At 46.6% G+C, this 20,292-nt stretch overlaps 1 protein-coding gene across 1 annotated transcript in view; it reads left to right on the top strand.

Annotated features, from left to right (window-relative positions):
- DNAH11 (dynein axonemal heavy chain 11) overlaps nucleotides 1-20,292 on the top strand; it is a 3,642,058-nt gene that overhangs the window by 1,732,307 nt on the left and 1,889,459 nt on the right. Inside the window, exons 34-36 of the mRNA XM_078663510.1 lie at nucleotides 18,440-18,596; nucleotides 18,676-18,821; nucleotides 18,920-19,036. Of these exons, the coding sequence (XP_078519636.1) occupies nucleotides 18,440-18,596; nucleotides 18,676-18,821; nucleotides 18,920-19,036 (420 nt within the window). The remainder of the gene's footprint in view (nucleotides 1-18,439; nucleotides 18,597-18,675; nucleotides 18,822-18,919; nucleotides 19,037-20,292) is intronic.

The following is a 20,292-nucleotide window of genomic DNA, read 5'->3' as shown; positions in this document are numbered from 1 at the left end:
CTTTCTTTTCATATTCGCAGTTTGGGTTACAGAAGGCTGTAATCCAAGTTGTCTGAAACACTTATGTTAACAATTGTTTAGGCCTGAAAAGTTAGGAAATATGAAGTTAACTAGCCATGCGACCATAGCTCAGTAACCTTTTTTGATATATTGCCCCAAAATCAGCTTTCACGCCATGAAGGGCATTAGCGGGTTGTTTCAGACAACAGGTAGGTGGGCTCTGGACGAAAAAACTTTCCACTCATATTTTCTACTTCTAACCGCCTGTCCAGTGTTATTTATTAGCAGTTTTCACAATATATGTGGATGAAAGGAGAAAGGAGATGGTGGCTAGTAATAAATAAAAAGAGTAAACAAAAAACAATCAAAAAGAGGAGGCATGAGTCGGATACCGAGATAAGATGGTACTAAGTGGGTGAGCTCCAAATCCGAGCGACCTGCCATGGTCAAAATCCTGCTCTGCTGTTACCTCTTGAATAGTCCTGACACTAGGGGTAACCCCAACAAGGCAGTCCTGTGGTGATGACACCCTGCTTTTGTCACGATTTCCCTCGCCCCTGTCGTGACTGTTCTGCGCCCTCACAGGACCGGGACTACCACGACCAGCCTGCCTAGCGAGAGACTCGCAGACCTGAAAAGCCTTCATAAGCGTTTTCCAGCGAGGACGCAGCGCCGGATATTCTGATCCATTGCCGACGTCGGATCCAAGCGCAGAACAAGCTTCCTTGCTGTCCGTTCTGCGTGGTGAACCTGAGGAGGATTGGAGGTAAGCGTGAGCGGCGTCTCCCTACCCCCCGATTCTTGTTTCCTAGTGACTGGCGGGGACGCACACCACGGAGGTGTTTTCGGCGTCCCTGCTGAAGAGTGCCGTGGGATCATCGGTGCAGATTATGGACGGAGGCGTGATCGACGGCTGCTCTCCGCCCCCGCCCTGACAGTATTCTTGCCTCTAGCTGAGACGCACACCGAGGAGGTGTTTGCCGCGCCTCAGCCGTGGAACCCTGAACAGAGTTGTGTACTAAGGAAATAGGAGTGGAGGCATGATCTCTGCCCCATTTTGTCTATAGTTTAATTAACAGAGACGCACGCCACGGAGGTGTTTGCCGCGTCTCTGTTATATGACAATAGAGGCTGAACCTAAGACCTCTACATCACCTACAGGGTGTGCTCAGTTGGGACAGAAGGCTGAGCGGCTGCTCCCTGGTTCCGGCTTGGTTGAGTGACCGGCTGGGCATTCCCAAGTTCACCGAGCACACACACCATCGACTTTACCCCCCCCGAGCAGCAGTCGAACGGCGTTGTCGGCCGTTGCTTAGCACTGTGCCCTCCGTTGGCGTACAGCGGGACCGGTGTGAATGCAGTGGACGGTGAGAGCCCCAGGTGCTGCGAAGGGTATCGTTAACATTGTATACTTTCCTTCCCCGGCTGGTTCAGCCTTGTGTTTTCGCATCCCATTAAATTCATTATAAAGGCACTTAACGATTGTCTCTCTTGTTGTATCTGGGCCATCCCCGATCCCGGGAAACGTATGGTCATTACAGCTTGGCCGCGATCGCCCGCCCCAACAGGGAGCTTCAAAACTAAGATGGCGGCCAGTGTGTACAGATAGCCCAAAGATGGAGATCAGCATGGAATTCTCTTTGCCCTCCTTCCACCCGAATGCAGAATCCTGAGACCACCAAAATTGCTCCTCTTGTAGCCTGACCTTAGCGGGGGTGAGGCCATAGACGAGCAGCGGCTGACTGGCTCACCGGCTGGACTCCAATGGAACACTGGAGCCAGATAGAGAAGAGGTGTTTGAAGCCCCCCTGGACAGGTGCAGACTAAGGTTCTGAGTCTACTGAGCCTCCCTTCTGGGCCTTCCCCTCACAAACCGGGAGCTAAGAAGAGAGGCCGACTTTCATCCCCATTAACCACACGGGCCCGTAGCGGAGACACTTGGCAAATTCCCATGGGGAGGGTGGGGCCCACAGCACTGTGGTAAGGGACAGGGGGCAGAGGGGTGCATGCTCCCACTGCCTACAGAAATATGGGTTCCAGAGTGGAGGATCCGGGTGGCTGTGGTGTCTTGTGAGTTAGAGATGATGGGGCCATTTGGTTCCTAACAGGCTCAGTAGATGGTGATGTAAGTACTTGGGTGTGGGTGAAAGAATTCATGATGTAGAATGTTTAGTTAATGGTCACACACTGAGGAATTAAGAAGTGTAATACCAAACTCCATGTGTGGCATAATCATTTACATGCTCCGAGGCTGAGTAGTAGCCTATAGTGGCGACCACAGGGACACGATGGAACCAGATAGGGACGAAGGAAAGCCTCCTGATCCTACACTAGAGGAGCTACTACAGGCCATCCAGGCTTCCAAGGCGTCCCTGGCAACAATAATAGACAACATAGACACTATAGGGACGAGCATCACTTTGATACTGGAGGACATGGGCCATTTGGCAAGACTTGTGACAGCATGGAAAAAAACCAGAAAGAGCACACCAGATCTATAAAAACCCTAACGGTCAAAATTCGAAACCTTCATGAAGCAAACAAACCTCTACACGCATGTGCCAAGGATGCTGAATGAAGGTCACACCACAGCAGTGCTTGATTTTTGGGTCTCCTAGAGACAGCAGAAGGCAGTGATGTGGAGAAATGTCTGGAGGCATTCCTCATTTCCAGGCTGACCTCAGTGAATTTCTCAGTTGATAGGGGTCACAGAATACCTAGGGCTGCATCAAAACCTGGAGCGAGATCGAGATCCATAATTGATCGCTTCCTGCATTTCAAGGACAGGGACACAGTACTGAGAGTGACCTGACAGCGGGGTCTGCTCCTTTATAAGAACCACACCATCATGGTGTTACCCAAATTTATGTCGGAGGTGCAGGTTAGCAGTTGCTCCTTCGATAATATCAAAGTGGAACTCAGGAAGCCTATTTGCAATCCTCCCTACAATTCCAGCAAAATACACAAGTACATACAAGTACATACAAGAAAAAGAAAAACACAAACAAACCTCTTCAGCTCATAAAAACAATCAGGATTCTCAAATCTGAGAAAAAAAAACCTCAATGGGTCTGCTATGCTTTCAGGTAAGAGAAAAATGGGTTACTTCATTGTGCGTTAGTGTGTATATCGCTTGAAAAACCCAGTGGGCAAGTAGTGCCAACCAGTATAAAGAGCTAAGTGCTACCTCTAAAAGGGTTGACCCATTAAAAGTCTTCAACTAGCTATACCTTGGGTTGTTGAAAGAAATACGATGACTATTCACAGTAGTCAATAAGCACGCAACCGAGAAATTCATGTAGTCACTGTGCAAAATTCCAAAATATTGTATTGCTGGATGAACCTTATTTAAACGCAAAAGTGGAACAATAAAAGCCTTTCGTGGTTGTTCATAAAACTTGCAGAACATAAAAAATTGGAGTTGTCCTGCGGAGATAAGTTATAACAACCGCACGGAGCCTAAAAGGTTACATCTGAAATCCAAATGAAACTATATTAACAGCCACTGGTGATAATCCTTCCTGACTGACAATAAATATGGTTCACAATGGGGAGAGGATTTCAATGAGGGGTAACTTCTAATTGTTGTTTAATTCTGCCTCCTCTCTGAGTGTATCCTTCCATAATTTAAAATTAATTTTAGTCCAAATTATGTATTTTATAACAATTGACTCAGGTTGTTGAAAAGCACTCCCCTTCCCTACGATCTAAAACACTGCTTGACAAATTTTAGCCATCCAATAGTCGCACAATTATCCATTTTCAAACAGGCCCGAGGAATATCACCCTGTTTAGAATCAAATCCACAAGCAGCCCTATATTGACCCATACATTAGGGATAATGGTTACACAGCATGTTGCCTACAACCCGTCATGGGCCAGCCATGTCTCAGGAGAGGGTGGTTAGAACTGAATAGGTAACAATGTACATGCATATTAAGGACTGGAGCCAAGCTCCATCTCAGGTGATCATCGGTGAAGTGCCATTGTACACACAAAACTGGTCAGCCAGCCAAATTAAAGATTTCAAACCAGAAAACAAGGATAAAGACCTACCCTGAAATAAGGGGAGAAAAACCTATCGGTCTTGGTCAAACCTAATTCCTGTCAAGAGCTTTGTACTCTTCTTGGGTGTCTGGAAGTAACCACAAAATGCTTAGATATTTAGGACATGTCAGTTCCAGAAACACTGAGGAAAGGATAGTGATTAAGCCAGCCCAGATTTTAGTGTATGCCGAATTATCCGTACAGGTCACCATTGAAAGTCACTCCATGCCCAGCAGTGACCGTAGCTGATGAAGCCACTGCTGATTGTCTGGGATTTTGTCTGTGCCCCAGCTGGACAACAATACTCTATGTGCGGCATTTAGTGCCAAAACCATCTGCTTTCCCTTAATCGAGCAGAGTGGGAACGTGAGTGCATTGGAGAGTGCCAGTATAGTGTAGGCGGGGAATCTGGGGATTGTGGTATTAAAAGCTCGGTCAATGTCATCCAGGATCTGATCCCAGAATCTAGTCAGTTTCAGGCAGTGCCAAAGAAGATGGAGTAGCATGCCAGGATTTCTGCAGCCCCGCCAGCATTGGCCATCACATTGGGCATTCTGTTTCTGTATACCAGAGGAGGTGTAGTACCAATAGGAAGTGATCTTGTATGCTGTGTTTATATGTCCTGTAGTGTGTGCTCTGTAGTGTGCTCTATAGAAAAGATTTTCCGATTCTTTAACTGATAATGACCGGCCTAATTCTGCCTCCCATCACTTATGCCTCGGGATTCTACATTTTTGTCGCCATCGTCAGGTTGAGATAGATCTCTTAAATTATCTTCTTGTTGTCTTTCTTAAGGAACAGTCACTTCTCAAATGTAGTCATCAGTCTACCTGCCTTAGGCAATGTGTCTAAGCTAAGTACCCAGTGTGTCATTTGCGAACAAGTGAAATGGTCTGTTTTCAGCAAGGCATAGTCCGCTTTGAGTTGATCTAATGGAATGGGGCCATAGTGGTCAAAGAAATCGCATGCGCTTACACCTGCCCACTACCGATCGTTTGGTGGCACTCGGGTCATGCCTGTAGGGAAGTCCGGATTTGAAAATAGGGGTGTAATGTGCGAAGGGAATATGATGAGTCCCGCCGCAGTCGCTACTTTGTCTTAGATCTGAGGGGTTGTGCGAGGAATAGAGCCCCCAAGCTCTGTAAGGCAGAGGCAACCACACCTCCCTCCAAATGTGTGAACCTGCTACTGTCTGGTCCAAGAAGAGCCCAATGTTTTTCCATTAATGGGTGATTCCACTCCACCAAGTAGAGCAGCTGTGCTGCCTGGTAGTTGCAAGACATTTTGGGTCCTTAGAGCCCTCTGCTTGTTTTGAACGCTGTAAGAGCTGTTTCTGCAGCCTCGGTTTCACTTTCCCCCCATATAAAATGCTCAATCTCCCTTTGAAGAGTGTTAATCATGCCAGAAGGCAGAGCTAGAGGAAGGGTCTGCAAAATGTACCGGGCTCGGGGAGAAAATTCATTTTTACCGCATCTATTCTACCAAGCCACAAGAGCAGAAGTCATTGCCACTGTGTTTGATCTTTGCAAATTAGGGCGAGAAGCTGGTCTTTGTGGTTTTAAGGAGACTTTTTCTTAGGACTAGGCATAAATATGGAAGATTCTGAGTGACCCTGTGGAAATCAAACTGAGATCGAACGGCACATTCTGTGTGTGGTTTAATGTTGATATTTAAAATTTGTGACTTTTGCATATTTACCAAAAAGCCAGAAGATGCTCCTAACTCCTGGAGTTCAGCGACAATAGCCGGAAGAGAAGTTAGAGGTAGGGTGAATGAGAAGATGATATTGTCAGCATAGAGGCTGATCAGGTGTCAATCCACTCCAAGAGGGATGATCCTAGCATTAGGGTTGTCTTAATCTGTGCGCCCGGGGCTCCATATAAAAAGTAAAGAGAAGCGGCAAGAGAGGACAGCCTTGCCTCATGTTCGATCTATAGGAAAGTTGCTAGATCTTAACGCCATTCACTTGGCCTGCTGCCTTGTAGAAGCTATAGATGCTTGAAATCCAACTCCTAAAGCTCGTGCCCATGCCAAAGTGCTTGAGAGTCACAAATAGATAGGGCCAGTGCATTCTATCAAACGCTTTTTCAGCGTCCACCGCCAGTAAGAAGGCTTCTTCCCGAGGTCAGTGTACTTTGTCTATCAAGTGGTAAATACATTTAGTGTTGTCCCTGCACTGACAACAGGGATAAACCCTGCCTTTTACGGGTTTATGAGGCCAGGCATCAGGGAATTGAGATGTTGGGCTAGTATGCTAGCAAACAGTTTTGCGTCAATATTTAGAAGCGAAATCGGGGGTATGAGCTGCACTGCTTTGGGTCTTTCCTGGGCTTTGGGATAACTGAGATCAAAGCATGAAGCCTGTTTCGGCAAAGGAATTAAACAGGCAAGTGAGTATGGGGAAGAGTTCCGAGCAAAAAGTTTTATAGAGTGCCCCGCTGAACCCGTCTGGTTCCGGTGACTTCAGAGGGTTCAGGCGGATAATCGTTGAAATCACTTCTTCAATGCAGATGAGGCTGTCTAGTGCTTCAGATTCCGCTGGGGGAAGGGGGGAGATTGCAGCAGTCTCTAAGTATGCCTGTGGGTCTAAGGGGCTAGGAGATTCGCCTGAGTACAATTCAGCATAATAGGCTTGGAATGTGTCTGCAATGCTAGTCACATCAGTCATTTCCACCCCAGAGGCCATTTGAAAAGATTTAACTGTGCAAATTACTTACTGTGGAAGCGATTCATGAGCATACAACCTCCTTTTTTTAGTCCCTACTTAGTATTTGTTTTAGGTGTAACACTGCGTCTTCGGCTCTATCTAGAGTGAGGCGTTTAAGCTGTAACCATTGCCTCTTGAGTTGCCTCCAGATCGGGATGGCCCTGGTGCATTTATGAATAGATACTAATTGAAGCACCAAAGTGTCTTGCTCCTTCCTCTTAGCTTTTCTCATCTTATTTTGTGTGCTGCTTTTGCTGTATGAGCCCCACGTGTCACTAGTTTTAGGGCTTCCCAGGTCGAAGACAATGCAGTGGCACATGTGTCATTGAGAGTTAAATAATCTCAAATAGTGTTTTTGAGTGCTGCAACCATCGCTGGTGACTGTAGCATTGACTCGCGGAGGTCCCAGGGAGTTGCCGGAGTAGGGGTGGGAGAAGTGTGTAGGGTTAACATTGTGTGCGTGGTCGGAAAGCGAGTGGGCTTCAATGGTGGACTTGAGCACTCGTTCCCATGTGGCTGAGGAGGCCAGAAAGTGATCTAACCAAGCATATGTTTTATGGGCCACAGAATAAAAAGTGTAGTCCCGCTAACCAGGGTGCTGGGAGCGCCACACATCTTGCATCCCGCACTCTTCCAGCCATTCCCACCAGCCCAGAAGAGAGAGCCCCTGTGTTACCAGATCTAAGGCCTGAACGGTCCTGCTCAGCGTCCATCACTATGTTTAGGTCCCCTCCTACCACCACCACTGCATCTGGTGTATGGAACACAGTAGCTAGGGCATCTGTTGAAAAGTGCTCTTCCTACTTGTTTGGGGCGTAAATCAATGTCACTGTGAGATGGAATGTGCCCAGCTGCACCCGGAGTGTCAACAGGCGACCTTTAATTTCTGCAGTAGGACCCAAGACTGTACTGGAGAAGTGTTTGGAGAGGAGAATAGCCACACCTCCCTTCTTCCCCCTCTCCGATGACCAGAATTGCTGTGGGAGCCTCTTAGTGTGCATTCTGTGTGTATCTTTGGGGAGTGTGTCTCCTTTAGCAGACATATGTCTCCCTGCTTGTTCTCCAGCAGGAAAAACACAGCTGATCAATTGATAGGGTTGTTGAGGCCTTGAACATTGTGGCTAATTATATTAGTCTCCAGGGTCAAAGGGAAGAGAGCAAGCCTTGAAAAATCGAGCAAGTGTCGCCCTGGTCATGCGTGTGGTGCAGATGGTTCATAGTAGTAAGGAGATTCTCCCATCGGTTTGCATGTGTGAAGGACCTTTCGAGGTTGGCTCATTGGAAAGGGTACCCCAACAAAAAATCATAAACACCAACAATGTAACAGAACAAATGAAAATGTTAACTTATGTGAAATAGGCATACTCCATCACAGTAGGAGGGCCAGTACAAAGGGGGACAACCAAGGTGGTAAGAGTCATCTAACAGCTTTTATTCTCGATGCCCCCACCATCCAGAATGTCCAATCCACCATAAAGTGCCTGAAATACCTTGAGTAGGTGGATCAGCTTCTTCACCCACGCTAGAGAGGGAGCACAACACAGCCGACCTTTCTTTGACAATTGTGTCTGGCCGGATGAGGGCGGAGGTGCCCAAGTCTGGATCCATGTTGCAGTCCTTGGATTCTGTCTGGGGCTTTGTCATCTGCTGTGGATTGTCGGGGTGCCTGTTCGGTAAGGTCTAGGTTGAGGACCTTACAGTTGATGGATTTTGCCCTCGTAGCAGAAAATAAGACGAAAATTGGTGGCCCCATGTGTAGGCAATGCCCGTTGCCAGCAGATGATTAGTCACAGGCTGAAAGTCTTTCCTCTTCTGTAAGGTGCGTGCTGCGAGGTCTTGGAAGAGTTGCAGAGTGTGGTCCCTGAATTGCAGCTTCTGAGAATCTTGAGCCAACTTGAGTATAGCTTCTTTTACTTCGAAATTGTGCAAACAGACCAAGATTTCTGCAGGAGGATGCATGGGCTGACAGGGAGGGCCCACCCGAGGGCCCACCCGATGACACCAGTCTATTTTAACATTGTTCTCTGCTGTGTTGCCCAAGACAAACCTAAACGGGGCCTGGACATAGCCCTCAAGGTCTTAGCCCTCTGCACTCGTAGGGACCACACGGATCCAGATATTATTCTGTCTGGACGTGTTTTCCAGGTCTTCTGCAAGGGCCTGTAAATCGATCTGCTGGTCTTGTAGTTGGATAATTTCCTGTTGAAGGGCTTCAATTTATTTGTCTCTGGCTGTGGAGCCCTCCTTGAGGGCCACCACTTGCTCACCAGTGGTGTCGACATCTCGACGCACCTCTCTGAGTTCCATTTGCAGATCTGTCTTCACTGCCTGGTGATCTTCTCACAAGGAGGAAAACAGAACCTCCCGAAATTCACGAGTCACTGGACTCACAGATCCCTTTCCTCTGCTGGACTGGGCCAGTTCACCCGTTGGTGCTTTGTCACCCTGGGATTCCCCAGTGCTCTTCAGGAGCAGATCACGGACTGAGCAATCCTTCTTCGATTTGGCCAGTGCCATGTTTGCTCACCTAACGCCCCAAGGGCATCAGGGCGGTGCTGGGCACGCCGAAATTCTAGTGGACAGACCAGGAGGTAAGGGGCTCCCCACAAGCCTCCTCCACACCACGGCAATCCGAGGCCTATGCCGCTCCCCTGAGCCAGGTTCACGCTGAGCCGCTTCAGAGGTCCACCTTCATCCAGGCCTCGCTGTATACACTCACCGCCTCGAATGGAGAGTCACATTGAATAGAGTTGTGCTTCTGGGAGAGAAATACTGGGCCCCGGTTCAATTAAAGGAGTTAGAGAATGCTATAGCAGGAGATCCCCAGGGGCCAGTGATGATCTGAGGAGCTTGGTGTAGGTCGGTAAAAGCTCTGAAATGGCCAATGACGTCTAACTATATCAATCCTGATGAATTCTATCAGGCTGCGGTCCCCCTTTTATGGTATGGTGTATCTTTGTGGCCGGTATCCACTGCACCTCTAAGCTTGCCGCGTCGCTTCCTTGCACTGTCGCAAGGGTCAGCTACTGGGGAGATATGCAAGCCTCACCCCCACCAGCTCATACTACTCCGTCGGTAGGCAGCTGTCCTCAGGCTGCCTCAATACAATGTCAATGCTGGAGGGAGGCATCATTGGTTGTGCCCCATAGCAGGCGCCAAGAATCTCCCACTGGGGGCCAAGCCTATGTAGGCCACTTCATCGACTTCTCTTATGTGGGGAAGCGTTTTACTTGGCGCAGCAACCTCAAGCTCACAGAGGCCTCCAATGCAGGCCTCCGCTGTGCTACCTGTGACCAGACCACTCCCAGGCCTGCAGCTCATGCACAGACAAGGCCCCTTCCCACCTGCTTCTCACCTTGTCCAATGGTGCAATGTCCCAGGGGGTGCCACTTCTTTCATGCTGGTGCTGATGCAGCTGTAGGGCCCCCATTCACTATACCAGGCCGCTCGCTCACTCTCGACAAATCCGGCAGGAAGGGCTGGATACTGCTACTGCTCCCGGCAGTCCTGGGCACTGATCACTCATCTCAAGGAGGGCTGCGTTCTGCCTCTGCAGTCTCCAGGGTCAGCTCCTGTGCACTGCTGGGGGGGTAGTCTCTCCAGGGCAAACTCCTTGAGGCCTCCAATGCGGGATTAGTTTGCCTCCGCTGCACTGCCTGCGGCCGTACCACTCCCAGACCTGCAGTTCATGCTCTGGACCCTGACAAGGCCAAGTCTCACCCGCTTCTCATCTTAGCGATCAGCATGGTGCCCCCGGAGTGCCCCTTATTTCCCCAGGGAATGGGTGCCGATGAAGCAGTAGGGTCCCCGCTCCCTATGCCAGGCCGATCGATCTCTCGTAGTGAGTCCGGCCAGGCAGGCTGGTCGTCGCTCTCACACCCAGCCCTTCCGGGCACCGATCACTCATCTTTAGGGTGGCTGCACTCTGCTTTCATGGCCCCCAGGGTCAGGCCTTATGCACCGCTGCGCGGGGAGTCTCCCGGGGCTGGAGTTGGGATTGATCGGGTGTTTTGGCAATGCTATAGGCCTGGCGGGGATGGAGCGCAATCAAAGCACATCCGCTCACACCGCCATCTTGGCCACGTCCCAAATCACCCTGTTCAGATGACGTTCTGGATGTGTGGTCAAGCATTTCAGCAAAGGCTGGACGGCTTAGACATTCAATACGTACTTTTTCCCTAATTTATGGTGGGCCATATAACCAGTTGTTCTCTGCTGTACATCCAGGAGCCTACTACAAAAATAGTTTCTGACCAACTGTAGAGCAGTGAGGTCTAGGAGTGGTTGGAACTCATGGAGTTTCACACCACGGAATTCCACGAAAATTCTGTGAGTTACGCAAGCAGGCAGAATTGGCACGCCGCTCTGCTCGCACTGATTTTTAGCACCAAGAGTTTGTTCCGAGCTGCAAAATCAGCATGGATGGCACCACGCAACTTGCCTAAGGGGCTGTTTATTTGCTACCGCTCAAGTAGATTTTCTACTTGAGTGGCAAATTTCTCACTGAGAACAGTCACAATGGCCCTCTTTGAGAAAATCTTGCCGGGTGCAATCATAGCACCCGAAAATCGCTCTAGGGATGCGCAATTCTCGTTCATGCAATAGACAGAACTCAGTATAATCCTCTTACAGGAAACTCACTAAGTGGGTAAAAAGAGCACCTTCTTGGGATGGGTGCACTATCAGTCGCTGGCTCACTTGGGCTTTACCACAGTTTCTGGGGGGGGCAGTATACTGGTGAGGGGTCTTTTCCCCTGGCAGGCCTGAAGACCTGGACCCACCCAGACAGCTGTTGTGCTGTGAACCTGGGGGGATGGAATGGGGAATGGATTGCGATCACCTAGTGGGATTTCCCTCTGGGTCTACAAACAGAAATGTTGCAGAGGGCTCTGGATTCACTGACACAGATTCCACCTGCGACCATGACCTTTCGGTCGACTTGAACTTACTAGACACTGATATGAATAGGAGTACTTTGGGTAGGAGATCTTCACAACTGAATACATTGTTACCGGCACACTGAATACATTGTTATCGGCAGTGGGCCTAATAGACAGAAGGTGGAATTCAAGGCCTGCGGACAACTGCTACTCATATGTGGCCAGATTGGCAGGTTCCATGTCCCGTTTTGACCACCTCCTGGTCCCTCAGACTCTGGGAAAGCGATATTGCTACACCACATATCTGTCTAAGGGCATATCTGACCACTCACCACTCTATGGGGGAGGCCTTAAGGAAGTTGGGCAACCTGTAGGTTTGACCGTGGGAGTTGAGAGATTGGGTCCCATCGGATGTCACAATATGGGAGGCATACAAAACTGTTGAGGTTACCTAAATAAAAGCACACTTAGCACAGTGCATATCCAAATGGGACGGACCCCCTACACTTGACCAAATCCATCGGATGGCCCTAGCCAGAGAGAAATACCACACCTGGGTGGAAGAGGGTCCAATACCAATTCAAACACTGGCTTCATGAAGTTCATAGCAAGGCAGGGAAACTGATTGTGTGGTTAGTTCAGCAATAGGATGGGAGGAGGTGGATCCATTACATATTGGATGCACAGGGGGTTCTGCACTATATATGTAATATATATTTAATATTGGTATGCTGTTAAGGCCTTTACTCCATTATCTAGAAAAGCCAGTGATGAGGGAAGGCAACAATTCTCCTTACAGAGTTACCACTTAGTAGCTGTTGGTCTTTATGTTCGGGGCCGAACAAAGACAGGATAAACTGAATTTTAGAAGTGTACTTTGTACCTTAATGGCAAAAAGTGTATCTTGGGGTAGATCACAAGTCCGAGTTTGTGGTTTTCAAGCTTGCTACAAAGATATTCTCTATGGGCTGTGTATTGGCCACATGATCAGCATAGCAAAACAGACGACATAATTGCATAGCATCTTAAAGTTCTGGGAGTTATGTGATTTGTGAGCACACAATGAACACCTAACATCAGACCCGTTTCACTGGCACATGGGTAGCTAAATCATGCAGAGTGATGCCCTGTTCTTTCACGTCTAGGAGTCCATGCTGATGGGTTGGTCATCAGAATTTCCTCAAAGTATATCCACTTTAGACGTCAGACATTGGAGCTCACTATGAAAGTGGGCTGCATTTTGTAAGGCTCAAGGATTTAAGTGTGTGGCAGGTGCTGCATGTGCTGCATAAGGCTACCTGAACATTGCCCTCATGAAACAGGCAATATGGGATATGGTTATTTGGTCCTGTAGAAAAGACTACAGACACCTTTTGTGGGACTCATAAATTGAAAGATACGTTTTTGTTCAATGAATGGCAACTCAAATTGACTAGAGGTGCTGCTAACAGAAAGAGCAGATATAAAAATTAATTGTCACAGGCAATTGATCAACTTTGTTGGAGACTATTTCCAAGAATGTGTTCATGAGGTTGGAGTAATACTAGACTGCACAGCAGCTCTATTTCATATAGGCACACATGGTAGAGCAGAATGGTTTGGGCATACCCTAAGAAGAGCCCAAGATTTAAAGGTCACTTGAAAGTGTGTAGAAACTGCACAACTTCTTACCATCACATACTTAAAGGTACACTGGCTGCAGAGCTTAAATTTGCTTCGCCAATTCTAAAACAAATTTATACTGATTGGAAGCTGGATTAGCTAAATTCGTTGTTGTGCTACCTGCCGATCAGTCTAGAAAAGCTGAGGCAGCACCAAGCACTTGTGCCTGAGCTTAATTTTTTGTCTTTAACTGATCTTAAGGAAGGGTAGGTGAGGTTTTGACCTTACAGGCAGAGTGTTCGACCTCGATGCTGGAGAACCGGGTTCGAGTCTCTGCAGGGATGCTCAACATCCTGTGATTCTGGGAAAATTACTTAATTTCCCCATGCCTAACAAAAAAATGAATGTGTCCATCTGTAATGCAACTGGTGCTCATGTAAAGCTCTCTGACACCTGCGGGTCAAGTTCGATATTTATAAAACTCCAGAAAAAAAAATGTGTCACAACACACATCCTGCCTTTGGGCACCATTTCTGTGTGTAGAATGGTGAATGAGATGCATACGCGACACAAAAGGTACACTAACAGGATGGCAGAAATATATTTATTCTGGTTCCTGCTCATTATGACTTGAGGACTACCACTGTCTAATGGCACTCCAGATGTGATGCTGAGTTAATGCTGGCAGCACAGAGAAGCACGCAGTTGCACTAGGGGTGATGGGCACCACAGTGACTGATTGGCTAGCAGTTGCCACATTGTACCTGTCAGAATATCCTGCTCTGGACCCATGCTCTGGGCTAAGCCAGACCGATCGATCTCTCGTAGCGAGTCCGGCAAGGCGGGCTGATCTCCGCTCTCGCACCCAAAACTTCAGGGCGCTGATCACTCATCTTTAGGGGGGCTGCACCTCTGCTTTCACGGCCCTCAGGGTCAGGCCTTATGCACCGCTGCGCTAGGAGTCTCCCGGGGCTGGAGTTGGGGTTGATCGGGTGCTTTGGCAATGCTATTGGCCTGGCGGGGATGGAGCGCAATTCTACTACAGAATAGTTTCTGACCAACTGTAGAGCAGTGAGGTCTAGGAGTGGTTGGAACTCATGGAGTTTCACACCACGGAATTCTGTGAGATTTCGTGGAGTTACGCAAGCAGGCTAACCAGAAGACTGAATACACTTCTGACAAAGTTTGGACTGGTACTGGAAATTGTTACCTTGTGACCAGACACTTTATTGGAGCAATTTGTATACAAGCTATGCTGAACAACTATTCCCTTAGCACTACTGCTGGTAGTCATATTGATGATGGCACATGTGTTAGACCCTATTGAATGTCAGCCGTGGCCCGTGGAGGGAGTTGCGGTGGGGCGAAAGGCCGGGCGGGGGAAGGGCAGGGTGGGGGATGCTAAAAACCGGAGTATGGATAATTGGAGGTAAGTAAACAATGTAATTAATAAAACGAATTTCGTAGCTCAGGCTGCATCGCATTTTGCAATGCAGGGCGCGCTACGAAATTTGTTTTCTTAATTAAATTGTTTACTTACCTCCAGCTATCCATACTCCGGTTTTTAGCATCCCCCACCCTGCCCCTCCCCCGCCCCGCCTTTCGCCCCACTGCAACTCCCTCCACGGGCCGTGGCTGTTGAATGTCTAATCTTTGAATTTAAAAAAATGCCGGGAAAGGTTCCTGAATGGGGGAAATCAATGAAGGAGAGGAATGGTGGGCAGCACTTTTCCCCAGGGTCCTACAAAAACAAACCGAGGGGGGTGGAGCATTGAATTTCCAGGTCAACATCATCTGTGAAGTATCCTGTGTTGGAAGTCTTGGACAAAATTGATAGCTCTATCACACAGATGGAAAATCAACTTGAGGAGCTGAGTGAAGGCAAGGGTGATGGCAGTGAAGCACAAAAAATGGTTAGTTCAAGGAGATCTAAAGTTAAACAAAATGTGCCAGAGAAAAGAAAGTGTTTTCCCTGATAAGAGAGAACGTGGCAGCAGCATAAATAACTAAATGACTGGAAATCAGCACAAGTGGCACCAGCCAAGGATTCTATGTCTACCAGTGTTGATTCATGGTGGTAATATCCAGACACTAGTCTCCCAATGGCTCTGGACCTGATATGTCTCAACTTGGAAAGAAGTTATAGGATCAAGAAGCCTTCTGATGTAGCTGTTTTGAAAGATGGGAACAAGTCTTGATATTCAAAGTCTTAGCGACCCTATGTTAATGTGCAGTGTTATTTTGTTACTCCAGGGGTCAATTGGCTGACCTCCTTTGTGAGCTACAGGGACACACAACAAGCTTCCAGAGGCTGCCCTGCAACTGACCAGCTGCCTCTGGGCCTGCCTGAGCCCTCTTACTGGCCTCTGTTGGAGTACGTCCTGATCTCTAAGAGGTGCCCCCCAGGTCCTGGACTGTTTGCTGGCATCCGTGAGAGCTCCTCCAAAAAAAAAACCAGGTAAAAATCCTGAAGTTGGAGCTCCTCGCGTCCATGAATGGGCCCCTTCACACCAAGATTCTGCCACCAATGATGACCACTAATGCAAAGCTCCAGCAAGACCAGCTCTTCAAGACCACCTGTAACACCTCACCTGCACTTCACACTGACAGTGTTGGTCCAAAACAATCCACCACTCTGAAGCTCCAGCGATAACTGTATGTTCGTGGTACAGCAACAACCATCCATGACGTTTGACCTGCTCTTTAGAACGCCTCCTCTAACACAAACGGAACTCTTTGCGTTGACTAGAGGAGGTAACTTCTCAGTTGGACCAACGAGTTTTTTTAATCTGACCTGCACTCCGCTGCGGTCAGCCTAAACTTGTTAACTCCGTCAAACACCCCAGTCATGACAAGATAACCGCAAGTGGCGCTTTCTGCTTGTTGGTGTTATTTTCACATCACAAACAAACTTGAAATTCAATGTCTCCGGTTCCACTGATTGGATTTTGTTTGCTTTGGTGTCATTTTATTTATCATTTATTTTTTATGTTTTTAACTTGGTTTGGATTTTCTTGCATTGTGTTTTCAATTTATCACTAGTTGTATGATGCATAAATATTTCACAGATTGCCTCTAAATTAAGCCTGACTGCTTTTGTGCCAAGTTACCAGAGGGCAGGGCTAAGCACAGGTTAATTTTATGGTTTTTGTTCCTCACCCTGACGAGGATTATGCTTGTTGCTTGAATCGGGCTACCACGCCTCTCAATCAATTAGCAAATTTCGTACAGGCGCTTACGGAAAATTATGAGTACATTGATACTCATCAGGAAATCCTAAATGACTCATTGTTTGCCATCAACTGAAATGAGTTTAGGAATTTCAATCGTTTTCGCTAAGGGGTAAGAAGCTTGATATTTCTTAAAAGCAAATTTAGAATAATGTTTCTAATGGCCTTTCATAAATAAGTTAACCACCAGTAATTACATCGTCCTATCTATACTTTCTCCTAATCAAAGAAATATAAAACAAATAATGGGGCACACAGGGAATAATTGGCATGATGATAATGCCAGAATTATGCTGAAAAAGTCAGAATAATATTTGTCAATGTATGAAATGATTTTATATTCAAGAGAAAGACAGTGGCTATCATTTTTCTTATCTTTCTTGAATAACGCGACTTGTGCCTTTTGTTCTATAATTTGTAGAATATGTCTGTTGTACTTTGCGATCATGACTCCCTTGTCTAAAATGTTTATTAAACAACGTCAACATAAAATATTAAACAGCTTCAAAGTGCAGCAATTCTAATATACTGAAGAGTATGTCTTGACAATGAAGAGCAACAGAAAATGCTGTTAAATATTAGCCATTTATACGTTTTCAAATATTAAAATATCCTGTCAGCATGTTGTAGTTGACATTGGAAGATTGCGATGCATACACAGCTGTGTGCATAAAGCTAATGTAGCTCATATATTAAACTGGTTATTGGCATGTATGGTGTAATAGTCTATAGATGCGGGCATTGTAGGCCACACAGGTGTAGCATACTGTTATGTCATAGGTTGCCAAGCACGAGCTTATGCTCTGTTATTAAGTGATGAAGTTCTGTCACAGCAGAACATTCCATCTGTCATGGTTAATGTCAATCTTTTCACATTTTGACTACTATTTGTTGACGTTTGTTGTTCATCTCTGACCTACTAAATCATTTACTAAAAAATCTGGAAACTCATTCTCACAATGTTAGATATTACCAATATAACATATAGAAGTAAAGGTTCATGATTCCACTGGACAGAAACGTATTTGCCTCTGTGTCGTGTTGTGAACAAATGTACGAGTGTGATTTAGTGTAGGTGCGATCATGCTTTTAGTATACAACTGCATAGTATGTAAAAAAAAATGTCAGGCACTTACTTGGACTGGAGTAAGCAGCCCACAGCAGTACCCATCCCTTGCTCAGCAGTCTAGTGTACTATGCATACTCTAACTGTTTCTATTGAACTCTTCTTAAACCGTAGTCTTGGTATGGACACACCAGGGGCCACATTACAAATGCAGCGTATTTTCCTTCATCGCGCCGGGCGCACCTTTAAAAAGTTGCGCCCAGTGCAATGAAAGAAAATACGCCACATTATGGGGAATGAGCTGCCCCCACCACAGCTGCGAACTCATGTCGCCCTTGGGGCAGCACCTTTTTGTGAAGTACAAAGCGGCTGCTTTGAAGCCGCTCCGTGTTTCACTGTGCAGGCGGCAACCTGCCTGCACTTTTAAAGAGGAATTGAGATCCCCTTGCAGGCGGGTGCAGTCCAAAGAACCTCCTTTACCCCCTGCAGAGGGCTGCCCACAGGAGGTGCACTGACTCTCAGGAGGTGCACCGTGCGCGCCTTCTGAGGGCTTCTTCGCCTCTGCTCCCACGTCAGTAATATGGCGCATACGCTGAGGCAAAGGGTTTTCCTCATTTGCATGCAAATGAGGGAACGCCCCCTTGAAGATACCACTGTTGCTTTATGTGCTTCAGTGCTATTGGTATTACAGAAGGGGTCACAGTCACTTGTACTGTCCATTCTGTAATACCAAAGTGCCTCGGGAATGCAAAGCGGGCACAAGTGCCTGTTATGCTCCTGGGGCACTTTATGTGATATGGCACCAGCTGTCTCTTGCATGTTATATTTTTTACAGTAACAATAAATGGAACATATACTAAATTAAGACTCCATTGTGGTAAAGTGTTTTTGTTTCTGTTGCTCAAAGGTGTTACATTACCCTGACCCAGTCCCTACACCTGACAATGAGTGGTGCACCTGCTGGACCAGCGGGCACCGGGAAAACTGAAACCACTAAAGATCTGGGTCGTGCACTAGGAGTGATGGTCTACGTCTTCAACTGCTCTGAGCAGATGGACTATAAGGTATAGCATGAGGCATAACATTGGAGCACAGCAGATCATTTGTGATGCAGATTTCCATGGTAACAGGTCTTTCTTTCAGTCCATAGGAAACATCTACAAAGGCTTGGCCCAAACTGGGGCTTGGGGATGCTTTGATGAATTTAACCGAATCTCCGTAGAAGTTCTGTCAGTTGTGGCAGTGCAAGTGAAGAGCATACAAGATGCAATAAGGAACAAGAAAGAGAGGCATGTACCATGTCATGTAGGGAGGGATTGCTTATCAGAGGGAAAATCCCATTCTTAAAACAATGTCTTCTAATCATTTTTCTCTTTCCTTCTGGCAGATTTCTTTTTCTTGGAGAAATAATTACTTTGAAACCAGCAGTAGGAATATTTATCACCATGAATCCTGGTTACGCTGGTCGGACAGAGTTGCCTGAGAACTTGAAGGCTCTTTTCAGGTATGTGACATCATCTGATGGGCTCTTGCATATAATGATTTAATGATGATGAAAAGTTTGAGATGTTTCACTGCTAGTAGTTTCTTTATGTTTCAACACACATTTCTTCTTGTCCACAGCTGTATTGCAGTGCAAAGATTGAAATAATATGTGTAATAAAAGTAATCCAGCTACAACAAATGGTGTATAGTATGCAAGCTAGCATGGCTTGCACTCGACAAAGTGGGTAGGAATACAGGATAACAAGAATCTCTGGTGGTTTGTGTCTACAATATTTTCTGATTATTTCCCAGCTTATGGCTGTTTATTCCCACCCGACAAATAGTGGTACACTCAGCAATCCACATCTGTGATATACCCCTTGTCCCATGTAAGCTAAAAAAGTTCCAAAGCACTTGTGAACAATGTGATTATTTACCTCAGGAAGTATACATGTCTGTGCACGTTTTCACATATTTACTAGTGGTGGGACCTAACCTTTTGTAACCTATTTCTCTTAGCCTTTTTATCTCTTGTCATGATGTTCCATATCAATGGCATGATGGTTCATAATTGAAGCCTCATATAACACGGAAGCCAGCGCTTACAACGCTGTCAGTACCACGCGCGTTGGTAACAACGCGGACGTTACATCGTCCGCATTGTTACCACGCATGGCATTACATCGCAAGCCATTTCAACGACTTGCGCTAGATGGCCTGCAACACCAGGGAATCTGTTGTATTCTAAGTCCAACACATTCCCTGCTGTTGCGCAAACTGGAGTAGGAGTAGTAATTTATACTATTCCTAAATCCAGCGCGCCATCTAGTGCAAGTCATAGAAACGACTTGCGTTGTAATGCCATGCGTGGTAAAAACGCGGATGATGTAACGTCCGCGTTGTTACCTACCGCAATGTAATATGTGGCGTTGTAACATCACATATTCATACATCATTATAACAACATTTTCTGAACCGTTTTATTCTCTCTTTGTATGGTAATGTGACACATCTGCCTGAATCCCCATGAGAAAGACAATGCAAACATGTTACAGTGGTATTGGTTTACCTTTCAGCTCTAATAGCTTGCACGTGTTAGCCAAGGTTGGGCAACTCTTTAGGTCACGTTGATCAGAGCTAATTCACAAAACATTTGATTATGCCAATATATAATAATTCTAACAATTATTTCACCACTCAGTGGCCTATGCATGATTTTTATTTTGTATTAAGACTTAACCAAGTTATATTAGGGAACTAATATGTGGTACTCTT

Source organism: Lissotriton helveticus, chromosome 10 (genome assembly GCF_964261635.1).
Source record: "Lissotriton helveticus chromosome 10, aLisHel1.1, whole genome shotgun sequence".
NCBI lineage: Eukaryota > Metazoa > Chordata > Amphibia > Caudata > Salamandridae > Lissotriton > Lissotriton helveticus.
Note: the sequence above shows the minus strand (reverse complement) of the source record. Positions and strands in the feature narration are given on the sequence as shown.